General features: G+C 41.5%; 1 protein-coding gene across 3 annotated transcripts in view; it reads right to left on the bottom strand.

Annotated features, from left to right (window-relative positions):
• MYBPC3 (myosin binding protein C3) overlaps positions 1-12672 on the bottom strand; it is a 71564-nt gene extending 58892 nt beyond the window's left edge. For all 3 annotated transcript variants that reach the window (XM_033148069.1, XM_033148082.1, XM_033148076.1), the window contains exons 1-4: positions 12544-12672; positions 3273-3539; positions 1850-1981; positions 92-178 (exon numbers count right to left, since the gene is read on the bottom strand). In XM_033148069.1, the coding sequence (XP_033003960.1) occupies positions 92-178; positions 1850-1981; positions 3273-3539; positions 12544-12568 (511 nt within the window). In that variant the 5' untranslated portion in view covers positions 12569-12672. The remainder of the gene's footprint in view (positions 1-91; positions 179-1849; positions 1982-3272; positions 3540-12543) is intronic.
• Between the last annotated feature and the right edge of the window lie 5010 nt (positions 12673-17682).

The raw sequence follows: 17682 nt of genomic DNA, 5'->3' as shown, positions 1-17682 counted from the left end.
TGAAGGTGAACGTGTGATCTGAGGTGTAACAACTGGAGAGAGAGACAGCCAGCAGAAGCATCACTTCCACCCATCCCAGCTCTAGGCTTACCAACAGTCACTTCTCCATCTTGTGGCCGAGTCACAAAGACACCAATAGGATCCACAGGTGCCTCTTGCTGGGCTTCTGTAGGAAGAACTGGAAAGCAAATGAATGACCCTGGCCTTTGATATCTGAGATACAGGACTTTAGGACCAGCCTTCTGCATCGTATCATGTGTTCCAGACTACAGTGTGGATATTTCACGCTACTTCCAAGCTGGCCACAGTATATGTTTCTACGTGTAGAGCTATCCCTCTGAGATGCTCCATTAACTCTCACTTTGCAGGCCTATTTCTAATCTGTTTCAACAAATCTTGCCCTCCACGTGTCCCGCCCACGGCACATGCCGCTGGGAGGAGGCAGAGCGCGGAGCCCAGTGCCACCTCCTCCTCCCCGCAACATGTCCCACTGGGTGGGACGCATCACATGACACCATGTGCTGCTTCATGTGACGTCACATAATGCGTCCCCCAAAATGTCGGGGGCAAGTTTGCGTCCCTGCCTGGAACCCCTGAAATCACAAACCGTTCGGAGATTGGGGTGCAACAACACAATTGGTCAATCTGTGCTCGAGATGTTGACTTGTCAAAATGGGCCCCTTCCCTCCAATGCACTGACAGATTTAATTCTATGGGAAGGGGGCCAAAATTCCACAGATGACAACTTGGGTGCACATTTGTGCGTACTGATAACATTTTGACAGGTTAGAGTGGGGTGACAGCTCAGTACCAGAGCACATGCTTTGCAATTAGGGATATAAGAAGGCATTTTCTGTTCTGCCATGGATTTGCTGCATGCAACTCTACTGTATTTCCATTCCACTGCAGTTCATCTTCTACCAAAATCTATGTTATATTTCTTGCTTTCTGTTGTGACAAAATTATGTAACAAATATTATGTCATCGTTACATTATTGCACTCTATTCATTTCAATGTAAAGAAAATGCAATGCGAGTAGATTACATATTGTTTGAGGACTGAAAGCAACAGCAAATACTGATCGTATTTGCTGGACTGGTTCTCCAACATCCCTATTTGCAACTGAAAGGCCCTGGGCTCAATCCCTGGCATCTCCAGGCAGGCCTGGGAAAGACTCCTGTCTGAAACTCTAGCTGTTGCTAGTCAAATGAGTTTGATAGACCAATAATATGGCTTTGGAATGGAAATACAGTTGCATGCAGCAACAGGGCAGAACAGAAAATGCCTTCTTATATTTGTAGAAGATGGCTTCCTATGCCCCTACCTGTAAAAGGAAAACAGTGTGTAATTTACAATGTATATGGACCAATAAATAGGGACAGCTGAAGTGTCTTTGTTTTTCCCTTGAATAAAGACACATTTATTCAACACATGTACAAAGCAATATATGAACTGGTGTCCGTTTGTACATTTAATATAGCCAGGGCTTTTTTTCAGCAGGAACTCACTGGAGCTCAGTTCTGGCACCTCTCAGGTGGGCGCCATTGCCATTCTAAGAGAACAAGGGATGTGTTCGTGTTGAGTTCCAGCACCTCTTTTTCCAAAAAAATAGCACTGGGTGTAGAAGTGTGCATGCACACGAAAGCTCATACCAGGAACAAACTCAGTTGGTCTCTAAGGTGCTACTAGAAAGAATTTTCGATTTTGTTTTAAGTTTATTACCGTTCTTCTCTTCCTAGTTACTATTTTTAACTGTTCCTACTTTTCCCATTGAGCCTATTATTTTATTATTTTCATTATTCCATTATTCCAACTAGAGGGAGACTACTACCATCACATCTTCATTACCTTCTGAACTCTTGCTACCATCGGTAGGTTCATTTGAGATAGTTGGCTGAGGAGCATCTGCTCCTTTAGGTGCATCTGAAACAGCTGGTTGAGCAGCAGATTCAGGAGGAGGAGGGGCCTCTTCTACCTTTTCTAGAAAGGAAGGGATTAAAAGAAAATAATTAAAAGCCTCATGTTAATATATATGTATGTGTGTGTGTGTGTGTGTGTGTGTGTGTGTATGTGTGTGTGTTTTATTTCAGTTTTGCAATAAGAATGAATAAGGGATATGCTGAAAAACTGGTGCTTCTCAGCAAAGTATAGTGTATTATTTTAAATGGCATCTCATGTTACATGCATGATCCTACGGTATGTGACCAATAGGTTCCAAATCAGCAATGAATAAATCCATACTTTTTTAGCAGAATGCATGCTCAGATGATGCAAAATTTGAGCAAATGATGCAAAATTGCATCATTTATGCATCTTTGTTTATAGAACTGGTCTTACATTTTTGCTTTTTAGGGTTTGAAATTTTATTTTAAGAAGGCTTTAACGATATAAGTTAGAAACTTGGAAATATTAGAGCAGCTAAAACACTTGATGCTAAAAGTGTGGAAACTGTGGCTGTAGAGCACAAGATTATTATTATTTGTGGGTTTCTTTCCTGCTCTTACATGAACTTTGCAATGAACAAAGTAGACTCTCTTTAGAACAGTTAAGCCCTGCTACTGGCCACACAGGCAGAAGAAGAAGAAGAGTTTGAATTTGATATCCTGCTTTATCACTACCTGAAGGAGTCTCAAATCGGCTAACATTCTCCTTTCCCTTCCTCCCCCACAACAAACACTCTGTGAGGTGAGTGGGGCTGAGAAACTTCAAAGAAGTGTGACTAGCCGAAGGTCACCCAGCAGCTGCATGTGGAGGAGAGGAGACGCAAACCTGGTTCCCCAGATTACAAGTCTACCGCTCTTAACCACTACACCACACTGGCTCTCTAGGCAACTCAGTTTCTGGAGAAGGCTTAATATCTTTGAAGGAATATAATGAGAGTCTCATTAAAATTGATGTCTCAATCATGCCCTTGACTGCAGAGAGACTAATATGCCAGGATAGATTGCTGTGGAGTGCTGGGTCATTCATGTATTGTCAGGGCCATAAACCCATGCTAGACAGTTGAGTTTATGTCCGAGACAAAACCACAACCCTGGTACCATGCATTATAATTTATCCCATTTGGACTAATGGCCTTATTTGCAAATTATATTCCAGTTAGCAAGAAAGTAGTTTCCCAGTGAGGAGAATACCATTATCTGTAGCTCAATAATTTATGTCTTAAATGCTTTTGAGAAAGGCCTGATGAAAGAACCACTCCATCATAATGTCTCTAAAGACCAAACAGGGAGGTTGTGTGCATCCACGATCCATCTTGAACCCCATTTACCTGGTTCTTTGACTTTGAGTTCAAATTTGACCTTTGAACTTCCGGCAATGACAGCATATGTCACATCATCCTCTTTTCCGACACTATTGATGGTCAGTGAGTGTTTGTTCCCCTCTGACTTGATGACATACTTGTCACTTGCAGCGATTTCTATTCCATTTCGCTGCCACTTCACCTTGATACCTGTCTTCTCTGTCTCTGCTTCAAAAACAGCAACACCTCCTGCTATGACATCTGTTGTCTTTGGCTTCTTGATGAATGCAGAAGCTAAAGGGGTAATGGAAAGGTTTATTTTCTGCAGCAAGGCTGACAAATGCATACAGACCTGCCCTTTCCCCCCACCCACTCGTCTACCTACAGTGCATATGAAATTGTATGGGATAACGGAAAGAATAAGACTAATCTGTGAGTAATCAGAAGACTACCTTGGGCATGAAACATCTTCCTTTGGGGAACTGTTACATTTTACACACACACACACACACACACACACACACACACACAGCGGGAATGCCATCTCATTTCTATTTAGTCTAGTTAGAAATGACAACTTTATATTTACTGCTCATAAAAGCACAATACAGAAATGCTGAATTGCTAACATCATTTTGACATATGCTTGCCAATACCTTATTCACAATTTGTATTTGTTTAAATCACTATTTCACACAAAACTGTTTCCAGCTTCTACAAATCCTGTTTATTTTTTGCTTGAGCAGCTCTATTAATTCCTGGCAAAGCCCTATTGAGAGAATTGGTTTATATTTCCCATAATAGTTTGTCTATGAAAGAGATAATGTTTTAATGTTTTAAATACTTCTTCTAATTTGGAATACTTCTTCTTCTAACATTTTCATATTAATTTCATTGACTGTAGGGCTAACCCAAAGTTCATCCTGCCACCGTGCACAACTTGATTCTAAGTTCCACTGGAACTTACTTATGCCCAGGACATATTTGTATATTGTTCTGACACCTTTGTTTTTATCCAGCTGGCAACTGGATCTTTTACGGTTTTGTGTTGGTCTTTGGTTTTAAGCAATTTAATAAATGGCTGACTGACTGACTGACTTACTGACTGACACAAGGAAAGCCAAGGACATTTTCTCCCTGAGGTGGAGCAGCAATTGCACACCCCACTTCCCAAATCAAAGTGCATAGCACCCAAGGCTGATTAAGTTATCATGGTGGCGTGCCTGAGGCAGAAAATCCCACAAGCCCCTCTCCTCCTCTCTGAGAGTAAAAATACAAATTATTAATTTGCTGTTCTTTCATGATACCCCAAATAACCTGCCTTGAGGTCGTCTCCCCATTCAATCCACTAGCAGATTTGCCTTTGAATATCCATACATTTCCCACAGAATATTCATACATTTATTTTGTCCTACCATCATCTACAAAGAGATGTTGCAGGCCTTTATAGTGGTTTAAAAAAACCACACCCATCCTGTATCATATGTTTAGATAGAGACAATAGCAGGACAAAATACACTAGTATCTACAGCATGGCCAATGATGCCTCTGCTGGATCTTCAGTTTTCTAAAACTTATTTTCTGTTTCTAGTTTACTGAATGCTGTAAAATAAATGAAACTATAGGGCACATCTCTGAAATAGGGATAATGAGTGTGGTTGCTTTTCCACACCAATGTCATCACCCTGGGGACAGGATAGAGTGAAACATGAAATGAGGACCAGGTATTGCACTACTGCACTGCATTGGAGCAGCTGCCACCTTCTCTCTGTTCCTGGGTCATTGTCTGCTGCCATATTTCAAAAACTGAAAATTGGGACAGAAAAGTTGTTGAGCTTTGTTGTTGTTTAGTCATTTAGTTGTGTCCGACTCTTCGTGACCCCATGGACCAGAGCATGCCAGGCACTCCTCTCTTCCACTGCCTCCCGCAGTTTGGTCAGACTCATGCCAGTCGCTTTGAGAACACTGTCCAACCATCTCGTTCTCTGTCATCCCCTTCTCCTTGTGCCCTCCATCTTCCCCAACATCAGGGTCTTTTCTAGGGAGTCTTCTCTTCTCATGAGGTGGCCAAAGTATTGGAGCCTCAGCTTCAGGGTCTGTCCTTCCAGTGAGCACTCAGGGCTGATTTCTTTAAGGATGGATAGGTTTTATTTTTTTTGCAGTCCATGGGACTCTCAAGAGTCTCCTCCAGCACCATGATTCAAAAGCATCAATTCTTTGGCGATCAGCCTTCTTTATGGTCCAGCTCTCACTTCCATACATTACTACTGGGAAAACCATAGCTTTAGAGCTTTATTTAGTTTTGGCCAAATATGTTGAGCTTTTATTGCAAAATCACAAAGAAATTGGACGTTTTTGAGGAAAATTGGCAAAAACGGCACTGCCGACACGGACTGCCATACATCCAGATCTTCCTGGACTTTTCGCCGATTTCCATCCGGACACTGCTTGCTGCTGCGGTATTCCAGATATGTCAGGGAAATTCTGGACATATGGCAACCCTAGCACTATGATAGATACACACCCATTCATCTGGCCCTGTAGTCAATGATCAGTGTCTTGCTAAGCCAAGGTTGGGATCCTGTAGACTTACAAGTGTTATTGGATTCCAATTCCCATTTGCTCCACAGGCAAGCATGACTAAGTGCTGGAGCTGCAGTCTAGCAGCATCTGGCAGTCTGCCCTGTGCTCTTGCTGTTTAAACATCTGGGAAGACTCATACAAAACAAGTCTCCTGAAGGCAGAACTCTATTTGTGCAGCTGAGTGAAAGCACCAGACAAGTTGATCCATTGTGTTTGCACCATGGATATTAATATTTAAAATCCCCTTCCAATGGATATTAAGTAGCTCTTTTAATACTCATTAAATTTATATGATATGCAGAAATTTACACATATCACAGATGCTAAAACACAGAAAAAGGAGGTGCAGGGTCACAGGGAGATCAAAGCATATGTGGTGATTGGTCCTGTGCTGCTATGCACCAGGGAGCTTTTTCCGTAGTCTCTCTAGCACAATTGGGAGTCAAGCCATTTCGGAAGATTACCAGGAAGCACAAACATCTACCATTTGGCTCCTTTCCCCATAGCATTGGGGTTAAAAAGATTTAGAGAAATATTTCTGTCAAAGCCCAGTCATCATCACTCATCCTATTAGCCTCAAAAGCTTTTGTAAATATGTTAACTGCTTGACAACAATGCAGCCTGTAAAAGTTCCAACTTTTAAATGGCATCTTTTCAGCTGCAGTCAGGAACTTCCTGCTGTGCTGCAGGGCTGTTCACAAGAGGCAGGTTTTCTATTTATATACTATTTTTTTTAAAAAAATCAAGCTGCTGTAGAGTTGAGACGCACTGCAACTCACAGGTAAGACTCACACATTATGTTTTTCCATCATCGTGATGTTATCTCACATTACTGTATTCTTCTCATACATACATCACTTCAGCTATTCTGTAGATATGACTCAGCTTTACAAGCAAATAAAAATAGTCTCCTTCCCTGAACATGGATATCTAATCTCTCTTTCTCTGAATCATCTTGTAATATCCAGTCCCATTCCATTTAAGGTAATTCTTAATAGTTCTTCCTGAAGTATAGCCATGTCAACATGTTGCTGCCAAATGATTAGTCAAGTGTCTTGTCCATAAAACCTTCGTGTTGTACTCTGGTAAACTAGTACAGCTTCCAGCCAGAAGGACACTGAGAATGTGTGGCTTCTCAGATGTCTCCAGTTCTTCCATGGCAGTTCTGCCATGCTGTCCCCGAACCCCTGGACTGCTAACATCTTAAATAAAATGTCTAGATAACCTCCAATTATTGCGCAATTGATAATATAACCTTAGGTGTGCAAACATACTAATTACTGAGGAAAAATTGATTTCATGCAACGTCACAGTCAGTGTTAAGGATATGACAAAATATGGATCAGTTATCCAGAAAATTATGTCTTTTACCAAATCACATCTCTTGGTTGCTTAAATTTGCATTTCTAAGCTGAGAGTGAGCGTCACAATTTCATCCTATGAACATAAAAACTAGTTCCAGAACTTCTTAAAAGCCAACAAATTAACACATGCCTTAATTCCAGCCCCCCCCCCCCTGAGTTTGCAACCGTGCCTCAAATGCCCCCTTGGCTCCCCTCTGATTGGCTCTGGGGCCATAAATGCCCCATGCATGGTGCATACCTTAGGTGATTCCTCACTGGGCTCTGCCCCAGGCTCACCAAAAACTACTGTCACTGGATCGTCCTGCATAATTTTGCCCTTGGACCCACTCAAGACTGCTAGCTCTGCCCTTAGCCAGGACTTGAATTAAAGAAGAAAAAAGTAAGGTAGTCCAATCATCGACCCCTCAAATTGTAGGTGAGTCGTGGTCCCCCCTCCACCCATTTAAAAGGGTTTTCCCTCCAGCCCCTCTTAATTTGATGATCCCCAGCAAAGCTCTGGGCTTTAGTTCACCCAGGCTCATATATGCATCCCCCCACTCCAAAGATTAGATTTTTGAATGTGAGAATCCATGTTCCTTTATTTAGTTTTGCTTCCTGTGAATTCCAGCACAGCCATGGCACACATTAAAATAAACGATAATAGTATTTTCTTTCAATTTGCCTCCAAACAACAAAATAACTGCCCATGAGTTGGGCATGTACATCTGAATGCTCCAAATGTGTCAGTGAAGGAACCTGTCTAAGTGTTTTGCTCTGGAGCTATATAGCATTACAGTACTATAAATTCCTTAGCTGAGAAGAGGCAATGGCACTTTCTGCACTTATAGGCTTAGCTACCCCTTGATCCCAACTTGTCAAGTCTCGCTATCTTACATTCTTCTTCCCCTTCAGCAGCTGAGGCTGTAAATTCCAGTAACATGAGTAAAAGGCTAGCAATAAGATGGACACACACACACACACACACACACACACACATACAGCCTCACTTTATAACCTTGTGTATATAATTGTTCTGTACATCTGTTGTCCCACTGGTGCAATAATGCAAAATAGTTATATTTATACCCCCCTCCCTTTTTACAGTTCTTCTAAATCTTCAAATAAGAACAAGTAATACCTAATGTATGACTAAGGAATTATATAACCTTCAAGCTTTTACAAAAAGAAAACCTAGTGAAATATTCCAGTCTGTGAATCTAATTATGCCTCACTTAGATTCCTAGAAGAATTTAAAAAGCACAAAGAGACTTATGGCAGGTTAAAGGGCAACAAATGTATTACCGCATAAGCTTTTATAGACTAGAATCTGAATCAGAAAGCTTAAATAGTCTTTAAAATTGCCATAAAATTCACATAGCTGCTGTATTGGAAATTATTACAGAGAATGCAAAGGTTTTTTATTGAAAAATGTGAACACCACTGCTGTATGCAAGTCTCTCTCTCTCTCTCTCTCTCTCTCTCTCTCTCTCTCTCATTTACTTATCAAAAGCAGTTTTCTTCTTGAAAACCCACTCACAGTGCCTAAAGTTCAAATTTTGTTAAGTATCACTGCTCTTCCCACCAAAACTTTATAAGATGATTCCGTATTTGGAAAATCCATTTTATCGCTTCCCTGTTTGACCCTGTAATTGTTCCCAAGATAACAGATGCATTAGCAAAATATATAATAATGATTTCAGAGCACTTCATTAATTCAGAAATCATTGAAAACCACTAGCTATGTCTTCTTATCCTATATTGCAGATGGAGGTGCAGGGATGAGACTAGAAGCCTGGAAAATTGTGTGTGCATGACTGAGGTAATATTTGACAGGAGATATTGTATATTGTATGTTGCTTGAGGGGGCAAAACCTTACTACAATCAGGGTGCCCAGAGAGAGATGGCAAGCCCCCATCAATAACAACAGGAGAACACAAGAGCCCTGCAGTTCAGAGACCTGTCTGGTCCAGCATCCTGTTCTCACAAGGGCCCAACTCGAGGTCTATGAAAAGCCCACAAGAAGGATATGAGCACAGCAGCACTCTTGCACTTGTACTCAACAGCAACTCGTATAAAGAGGTATGCCACCTGCCGCTTCCTCCTCTTCCTCCTCCCCACTGCCACTGACACTGACACCAACACCACCAGCTCCCTGCCCAGTTTCCTTTTCAGCTTCCCTTTTCTCGTTGTTGTTGGGTGGGGGGAGGCTGTGGAGTTGGTGGTGGCAGAGCCATCAGCAGCAGGGGGGGGAGGCAGAGTTGTTATCGGAAAGGGGCAGGGAAGAATCATTGGTGGCAGGGAAAGAATTGGCAGGGGAGCAGTTGGTAGAGGTCGGGGGTCGGCATTTTCTCAGTGGCAAAACATCCTGGGCCAGCCCTAGCATAAGGCCCAAGTGGCAAGGCTGAAGTGGGCAGGCTGGTGTTCCAACTGCATTTTGAGACAAAATTCTCCCCAAATCAGGTCTGAGAAAAAGACAGGACAATGTAGAAAAATACTAGAATGCAGCTATGTTCTCTGGACACACACACACACACACAGAGAGAGAGAGAGAGAGAGAGAGAGAGAGAGAGAGAGAGAGAGACCTAGGTTTACGAACTTAATCCGTTCCTGAAGTCCAAAACTGTTCTTAAACTGAGGTGTGCTTTCCCTAATGAGCCTCGCGCTGCCATTGCCCTTCCAGTGTTCGAATTCCGTTTGTAGACCGAGGTAAAGTTCACAAACCGGAACACTACTTCGGTTTTTGCGGAGTTCGTAAACCGAATAGTTCATAAACAGGGCTGTTCATAAACCAAGGTACCACTATATATAAAATTTGTAAAAATGGAACGAGCTGGTGTCTATTCTACTGTGGATGCAACTCCTAAAAACCTATAGGTTTAAATTTTCCACCAAAGCTGCTACATAAGTGAGAAAAGACTTCAAGCCCTTTTGCCAGCATGATATAGCAAATGGCAGGACTTGTCTTGCACCTCAATGGTTATGCAGAGTTTTCAAAAGGTGCAGCTTGTCTCATTCCTGCAGAAGTGCAGTTGCAAAACCTTCCTTCTTTTTTTTAGAACATTTGAAGATACAGAAAGAAGCACTTCTATTGCATCTGATCACCCAAATGATCTGGTTTTGGAAGTTGATCAGGAACACAGGAAGATAGATGTCTTACCCAAGGTCAGACTATTTCTCCATCTAGATTATGACTATCTGCTCTGACTGGCAATAGTTCTCTAGAGCTCTAGGCAGACATATTTCTCATCACTTGCTAACTGAACATTTTAACTGGAGACCTTACTCATGCAAAACACGGGCTCAGCGTTTGGTTCCACAATGCTTGGGATAACATGACTGGTGAAGCTCGGAGAAGCAATAAAATAGTTCTCATAGACTAGGAATTGATTCAGATTATAGGACAGCAGACTAAATACCCTTAGGATCCCAGGTATATTTCCCTATTGTTTAAGTTATCTGCAAGTTGAATGTACATACTGTATAAGGAACAGCTTCAGTTTTCCCTGTTCACACCAGTAGGTGTTCACATTTTGTGTTTGTCCCTGCCTTCTAATTTGTTGATTGAATTATGCTGATTAAGTTGCAACTGGGCATGCACACAGATAGCTTGCAGGCACACACTATCTTAAAAAAACAACACCCCCACCCAGGAAGCGTGCAAAAGCATACAGTAAGGCAACTGTAAATTCTCAGCACACAAGTTTTAATATGGTTTGCTTCTGCTTTTTTGGTCTTGTGCAATCTGAGGGATCAAAAGGAAAAGGGAAAAAAAAGCTCCTCCTTCAAGAGTCCTGGGAATAGAAATGAAAGGGACTGTAAATTCTCAGCACATACATTTCAAGGATGATGGGACTTGTAGTACACAAAATCTGGCTGGTACCATACTGGCTACCTCTGGTTTACTGCAAAGTGTGAACAGGACCATTACAATCAAAGTTCTTCACCATCAAGTGTGCATGGTGAAGAACTATGGTAAGTCACAGCCCTCTGACAAAATCATCTATAACAAACAGATTTACATAACCATATGTACTTCTACACCACACTTTTATGTATATGCATACAGCCTTTTTCAGATACCTTTTAAAAACATAATGTGTGAGGCATCTTAAGTCACACAAATCATATTTCAAGCACACTTACATGCAAACAAAGCAAAAGGATATAACCTGTTAACACAGCAAGCATAGTATCGTGTGTGTGTGTGTGTGCGCGCTCGCATGCACAGATAGACAGATAGAACGACATACAAGAAAGTGCAATATTCAGAAGCACTATATGAAAAAAAAACTAATTTAAATCAGGGAAATATCAGATGTTGGGTGACTGTACTTTCTCTGCCTACCAGCTGCTTGGAAATGAAAAAGAGACTAGCCTTATTCACTAGCTTTTATAATTAAACAATTAATTATATATAACATTTCAAATACAATAATGAATGCCACCTTCTCCCATCATTACTTTACAGAGACAGAATTTGGGAAGAGTGTATGAATACTGTTTTCAAAACAGCAGTTGTTAAATACTTATAGGTAAGGTCAGTGCTTTGAGGGGTACTCTCATTTTCCTACTCATATTTAAATACTGCCCTCAATGAGGCCAAACTTAGATTCACAAAATGTTTAGGGGTATGCGTACCCCTGCGTCACCCCAGAAAAAAAGCACTGGGTAAGGTCCAAAATTATTTAGATGCTGCAGTTGTAGACAATTAAAAGAAGATGAATATTTACAACCATAAATTTTGTTTTCTTTCTCTGCACTACCCAGCCTGGGGCAGAGAAAATATAAAAGTGACGTTTCTGGTGACAAAATCTATTCTGACCCTATACCACCTTTCAAAGAGGAGGAAGGATATACATTTACTATTTAGGGATCTCAGAGAGGAAGACAAGAACCAATATTATAGAGGAAAATGCCTCATTCTCTCATTCAGCTGTAAACTTACATTTGCCTGAAAGAAAGTGATGGAGAAAAATAACAACAATGGGAGTCACTCCCCCCCCCCACAAAGAAAGCTTCCAAGAAACATACCACACCCTGCTTCCTCCAGCTTGAAGGTGACGAGGAGAAGAAATCAACAACTGGGAAATGCAAACTATTTTACTTTTGCTCTTCTTGATTAGATGTTTGTGTGGTGGTGGTATGTGTTTGTTTAAATGAAGCTAATCCCAGTTAATTTAATTATCCTTGAATTAGGCTTCTATGCGCTTACTTCAAAAGAAAGCCACCTGTTTGTTTCCCCCTCAGTACAGTTGTTGCTAAGGCATCTTGTTTCACTGCCTGATGAGGAAACCTGCTCCACCTAGCAGTCTCTCTCCCAAAGAGGCAGGCAATGCTCATTTTTTCCCCTGTCTCTAGTTGAAGTCCTTACCTGGTTTCTTTACAGGTTCTGGCATCTTAAGGCTGGCTCACCAGGAGCTGACTGAGTGAGACTGCAAGGAGGACTGAATGACTTCCAAGCCCCCCCTGCTAAAGAAATACTACTGGGATGCCCCCTCCTGCTCCTCCCTCTTGTTCCCCAACTGTTGTCAGCACCACTACCTTATCAACAGCACAGAGCACTTGACAGAATTCTTCCAGCCAGGATAAATATAGCTGGGTACCATGCGTCAGGGAGTGTGAACCACTCAAGAACAGGCCCTGCTGCTCATTTGATGGAAGACAAATCCAAGCACACGCCATGATGCTCTTTGCCTCGCCCTCTCTGCCACATGCAATTTGCATATTTATATGTGACCACGCACACTGAACCTCTAAATACACTGGTTTCTTCCAGGCGGCGCTGCTTATTGGGCATCATCCTGATTTATTTGCACGAAGCTTGTGGGGAGGTCAGATAACATCAGCTGTTGAGCATTCATTCTGATTTCTTTACAAGGAAATTGTGTGATGTTGCAGCAAGCAATTGTTATCCTACACTTTCCAGTACATTTCCCCATGCATTGCAAGAAGTTTTTTAAAAAAAAAACTTTTGGAGGGGGGTACATGGGTTTTTTATGTGGAAGACGGTCAGAGGAACTTTAATTGCACAACCTGAATTTGCCAGCATGTGACTTAATCACATCCAAAAATAGTGACAGCCTGGAAGTTCCCACTATGGGCATGATCCAGCCAAAGTCAGGGATTTTCAAGTCCCCTTCATTTAAATGGGAGAGGTGATGAGTGAATGCTCAAATCTCTCCCACTGAAATCAATGGGATAGAAAGAGGCTTCTTAACATTGGCTGAATTGTCTCCTTTGTTTTTGGAATGACAGGGCTTCATTCAGGAAGAGTGTTGGGTATCTATGATCCACACATTAAAAAAACTTCTATCGACCTTATAGATTGCAGCAAGGCTTTTATCAAAAGCTAAATTTACTTTTCATGCTTGCAAAAGTTTTTCTTAATTTATCTTAAAATATGAACTCCCCCTTCCTGCAACAAATGAGTCCCCTCTTTGTGCATTGGCACTTGAACACAAAGAACGACAGTGGATCATTTTTGCCTAGCATAAGGTTTCTTCTTTTGAAAACGAACCTGTAAAACGTGGTTTAGGACTGACTTAGGGGGGTTTCATATCTACCTTGCCATTGCAGACTCCTTTTAAATAGTTTAACTGCACCTCCCTCCATTATGAAGACTGGGCTAGGAACTGGCAAGCAGCCCAATCATATTTGTCGCTCTTATATAAACTTCTCAGCTGTTCTGTTTTAAAACACATATTTATTTCTTTGGCTCAGATCTCGTCCTCATGCTCAAAGGACAAATGGACAAGGAATGATTTCTGCCCTCCCTGCCCCCGCTGCTACTGTGTTGCTAGCTACCAGATGGCAGCATTGTAATGATAATACATATTACCCAGTCTGCACTGAGTTTTATGTTCCTTCACAGACATACTCCGATTTTCAGAGCTCACTCATCTCCCTTTGTAAGGAGTTTTGAGGTCATTAACTGGACACTGAACTTTATAAGGTTTGTTTCAAGCCATCAGAATCTGCCTTGGTGCAATGGATAACATTTATTTTGCCACCCAGAGATTGACCACACATAGTGGCAGGACGCTGGCATATTATCACAGTCAAGAGACTGAGCTATGAATCTCAAAGTTCCCCACTCAAACCTTGTTTCTGTCAGGAACTCAATGGCCTTTTCCAAGCCACTTGTCCCCAGCCTCAACCCCACTACCTAAAAATAAAAAATAAAAAATGTGTGTGTGTGTGTGTGTGTGTGTGTGTGTGTAATAATGCTGATTTACCCTACACTGTTGCTGTTAAGCCCTTCTGAACCAAGGTAAGACACTTAAGTGCTAAGTATTAACAAAACTGCAGTGGTTAAGTGTCCATTGTTTCTTTGCAAAATAAGAGGATAGAGAAAGAACCAGAAATAGGCATGGGGCACCACAACTTGTCTCCCAGCAGAGAAGCAGCTGTGATAGCAGAGATGCCTTCTCTTCTTTTTTATGTGTTTTTGTGTTATGTAGGATCACAGAACCTAATATTAAGTCAAACCACTGGTAAATCTAGCTCAGTATTACCGGTACAGTGTTACCTCAGGTTACATATGCTTCAGGTTACAGACTCCGCTAACCCAGAAATAAGGCTTCAGATTAAGAACTTTGCTTCAGGATAAGAACAGAAATTGTGCTCTGGCGGCGCAGCGGCAGTGGGAGGCCCCATTAGCTAAAGTAATGCTTCAGGTTAAGAACAGTTTCAGGTTAAGAATGGACCTCCGGAACAAATTAAGTACGTAACCAGAGTTACCACTGTATATAGATACAGTTATATAGATGGATAGATATAGTTTATTTTTGCATTTTCAATTCTACATACAGTAACAGAAAAAATAAAACCAAACTCAATAAAAACACGATTCCCTGTGGTCTTCCCTCCCCACTCCCCTTTGTGGATCCTTATGTAACGTTTTCCCCTCTGCATCTCCTCAATAACTCTTATTGTTATAAATCCGCTAAACCATCATTCAGATTTTGGCTACAAGTTTTCTGTCAAACCTACTAATGAATGTTATTGTTTACAATAATTTTTCAAATACATTTATAAACCTTCCCCATTCTTTATTAAAATTTGATTCTTCCTGGTTTCTGATTCTTCCTGTAAGTTTTGCCATTTCAGCATAGTGTGAGTAAAAGGGAAAACAGGAGAGACCCCTTCTCAGCCAAGGTGCTTTCCATGCTCAATACTCGTACAGTGGTACCTCTGGTTACGAACTTAATTCGTTCCGGGGGTCCATTCTTAACCTGAAACCGTTCTTAACCTGAGGTACCACTTTAGCTAATGGGGCCTCCCGCTGCCGTCGGCGTGAGATTTCTGTTCTCATCCTGGGGCAAAGTTCTTAACCTGAGGTACTACTGTACTTCCGGGTTAGCAGAGTCTGTAACCTGAGGTGTTTGTAACCTGAGGTACCACTGTACAACTGTTCTGCTTGGGTGCCCACTGTTTCATGGTGGGAGGCTACGGACTTTCCAGGTGTCGCCACAGCTCTAGGTTCTACCAGCTTCCACTGTTGCCTTTTACTTCCTCAGCAGAGAGGGAGTTGGCTTTTTGTCCTTCAAGGGTCATCTATGTGGGTGTTGTGCTATGGTTACAATTCTCTGGTAACGCTGTTTTACACAATCTAGGTGGAGAAGCCCTGACTACATCAATTTTGTTTATGCCCAAATTAAAAGCTTGCAAATTGCATTCTGGTTACTTCTCAACTAACGTTACCAACAGCAGGGTGAAAGGAAGTCCTTGCCTCAGTGCTGGATTTCAGCCTTTCTGTCACAGTTCCTGAATCTTGCGTGTGTTACGTCTGCAACTGAACAAGGCATTTGCCTTTTTTGGAAGAAGTTTATATTGCTGACTCATACGTAACATGTAATCCATTATAACCCCAAGGTCTTCCTCAATAAGGCTGAAACATAATCATTTAATAGGTGTTTGTTCCAATGTGTGATATGGGAATTGTGAAAGTAGTAGACACCTATTCTCTAAGAACACAGGAAGCACTTTGCTGGGGTGTTGCTTGTCCTCAGCATTTGTTACACAGAAGTGTAAACTCTTTGATGTGTTTTTTCTCAAACAAGCTTCGCTCCAGTTGGAATCCTTAAATGGTTCCTAATTAATCTCTAGTCAAGCTGTGGACACCTTTGCACAGGGTAAAGACATCCCTGCCCCATCAACGCCCCCTGGTTTATACACAAACTGAAATAAATCTGAAGAAGTGTGCATGCACACAAAAGCTCATACCAAGAACAAACTTAGTTGGTCTCTAAGGTGCTACTGGAAGGAATTTTTTATTTTATTTTGTTTTGAAATAAATCTGACCTTAATGAAGCCGTGCTGATGGGAGAGAAAGAGCTGTGAAACACACTGCTGTGGTGGGATGACAACTTCCCTGTGCTCTAAAGTAGCAATGTGCACACATAAATCAGGAATCCCTGAATATAGGAGAGTGGAATGTGTGTGTGAGGATAAAGAACTACTAAATCACAGTGACAGAGCTTTGATGGAACGGTTGCCAGTCTGGAAAAATGCAGCTGCATAAAACAAATGTAGACTGATAAATGCAGCTGGATAGAGCATGAGGCTCCTTTCACAGCTGTGGTGGAAACTCTAACCAATCTCAAATGTAATATTTTTAGATAAGAGAAGGAAGAGGGGGGAAATCTTTGAAATGAAAACGAAATTATATCCACAATTATTTTTAATGTGTGCTGTCATAAACTGTCTGCTTGTTCTACTCTGACATTGCGGTACCCGTCGCAGTGCCACCCTCCCCTATGCAGTGAGTGAAGTCCTGAAATTTCATTGCAATTGCTTTCAGTGAAACAATGTTAATGAGTGAAAACAAGGGATGGAAAGATCCTGCCAATTTTGCTTCCAATTTCTCAGTTTTCCAGTCTTCAGTTCAGTTCTCCACATTTCTGCAGCAATTTGCATGTTTTATTGGTGGAAATTACCGTGACAATTATTCGGCATTTTAGTGTGAATTTCTCCCTAGTGAACACATTTTTGCATGTACAGTTTTGCATGCAATTTCTCCCACATAGAATGCATTTTCTGTATGTTATTTTTACTATTGATTTTTATGCACCCCTTTACCAAAATATATTACTCAGTGGCATGAGGGAAGAGTGCAGGTGTTAACTCTCACCCTATATAGGGAAAGGAAGATTGGAATGAAACAATGTAAAAATCTTGATGTTTGCATGAAACAGAGACTTATAAGGTCAGATGGAAAAGATGCTCCAGCCCAGCTGCTCTGGCTTGTCATACTGTTCCCTTGCATGGTACACTGGTGAAGCACATACAGCCCAAGGAGGGCTGGGTCTGTAGCACATGTTCTGCATAAAGAAAGCCCCAGGTACAAATCTTGCTATCTCCAAGTCCAGACAGTGAAGGGAAGGATCCTTGCCTGGAAAACACCTTAAGAGTGTACACAATACTGCTGGTATTGGACCACTGGTCTGACTTGGTATACTATAAGTCAACTCCCTGTGTTCTTATGGATCTTTCATTGCTATGGTATTCT

This window comes from Lacerta agilis, chromosome 1 (genome assembly GCF_009819535.1).
Source record: "Lacerta agilis isolate rLacAgi1 chromosome 1, rLacAgi1.pri, whole genome shotgun sequence".
Classification (NCBI taxonomy): Eukaryota; Metazoa; Chordata; class Lepidosauria; order Squamata; family Lacertidae; genus Lacerta; species Lacerta agilis.
This window is presented reverse-complemented; position numbering and strand designations above follow the sequence as displayed.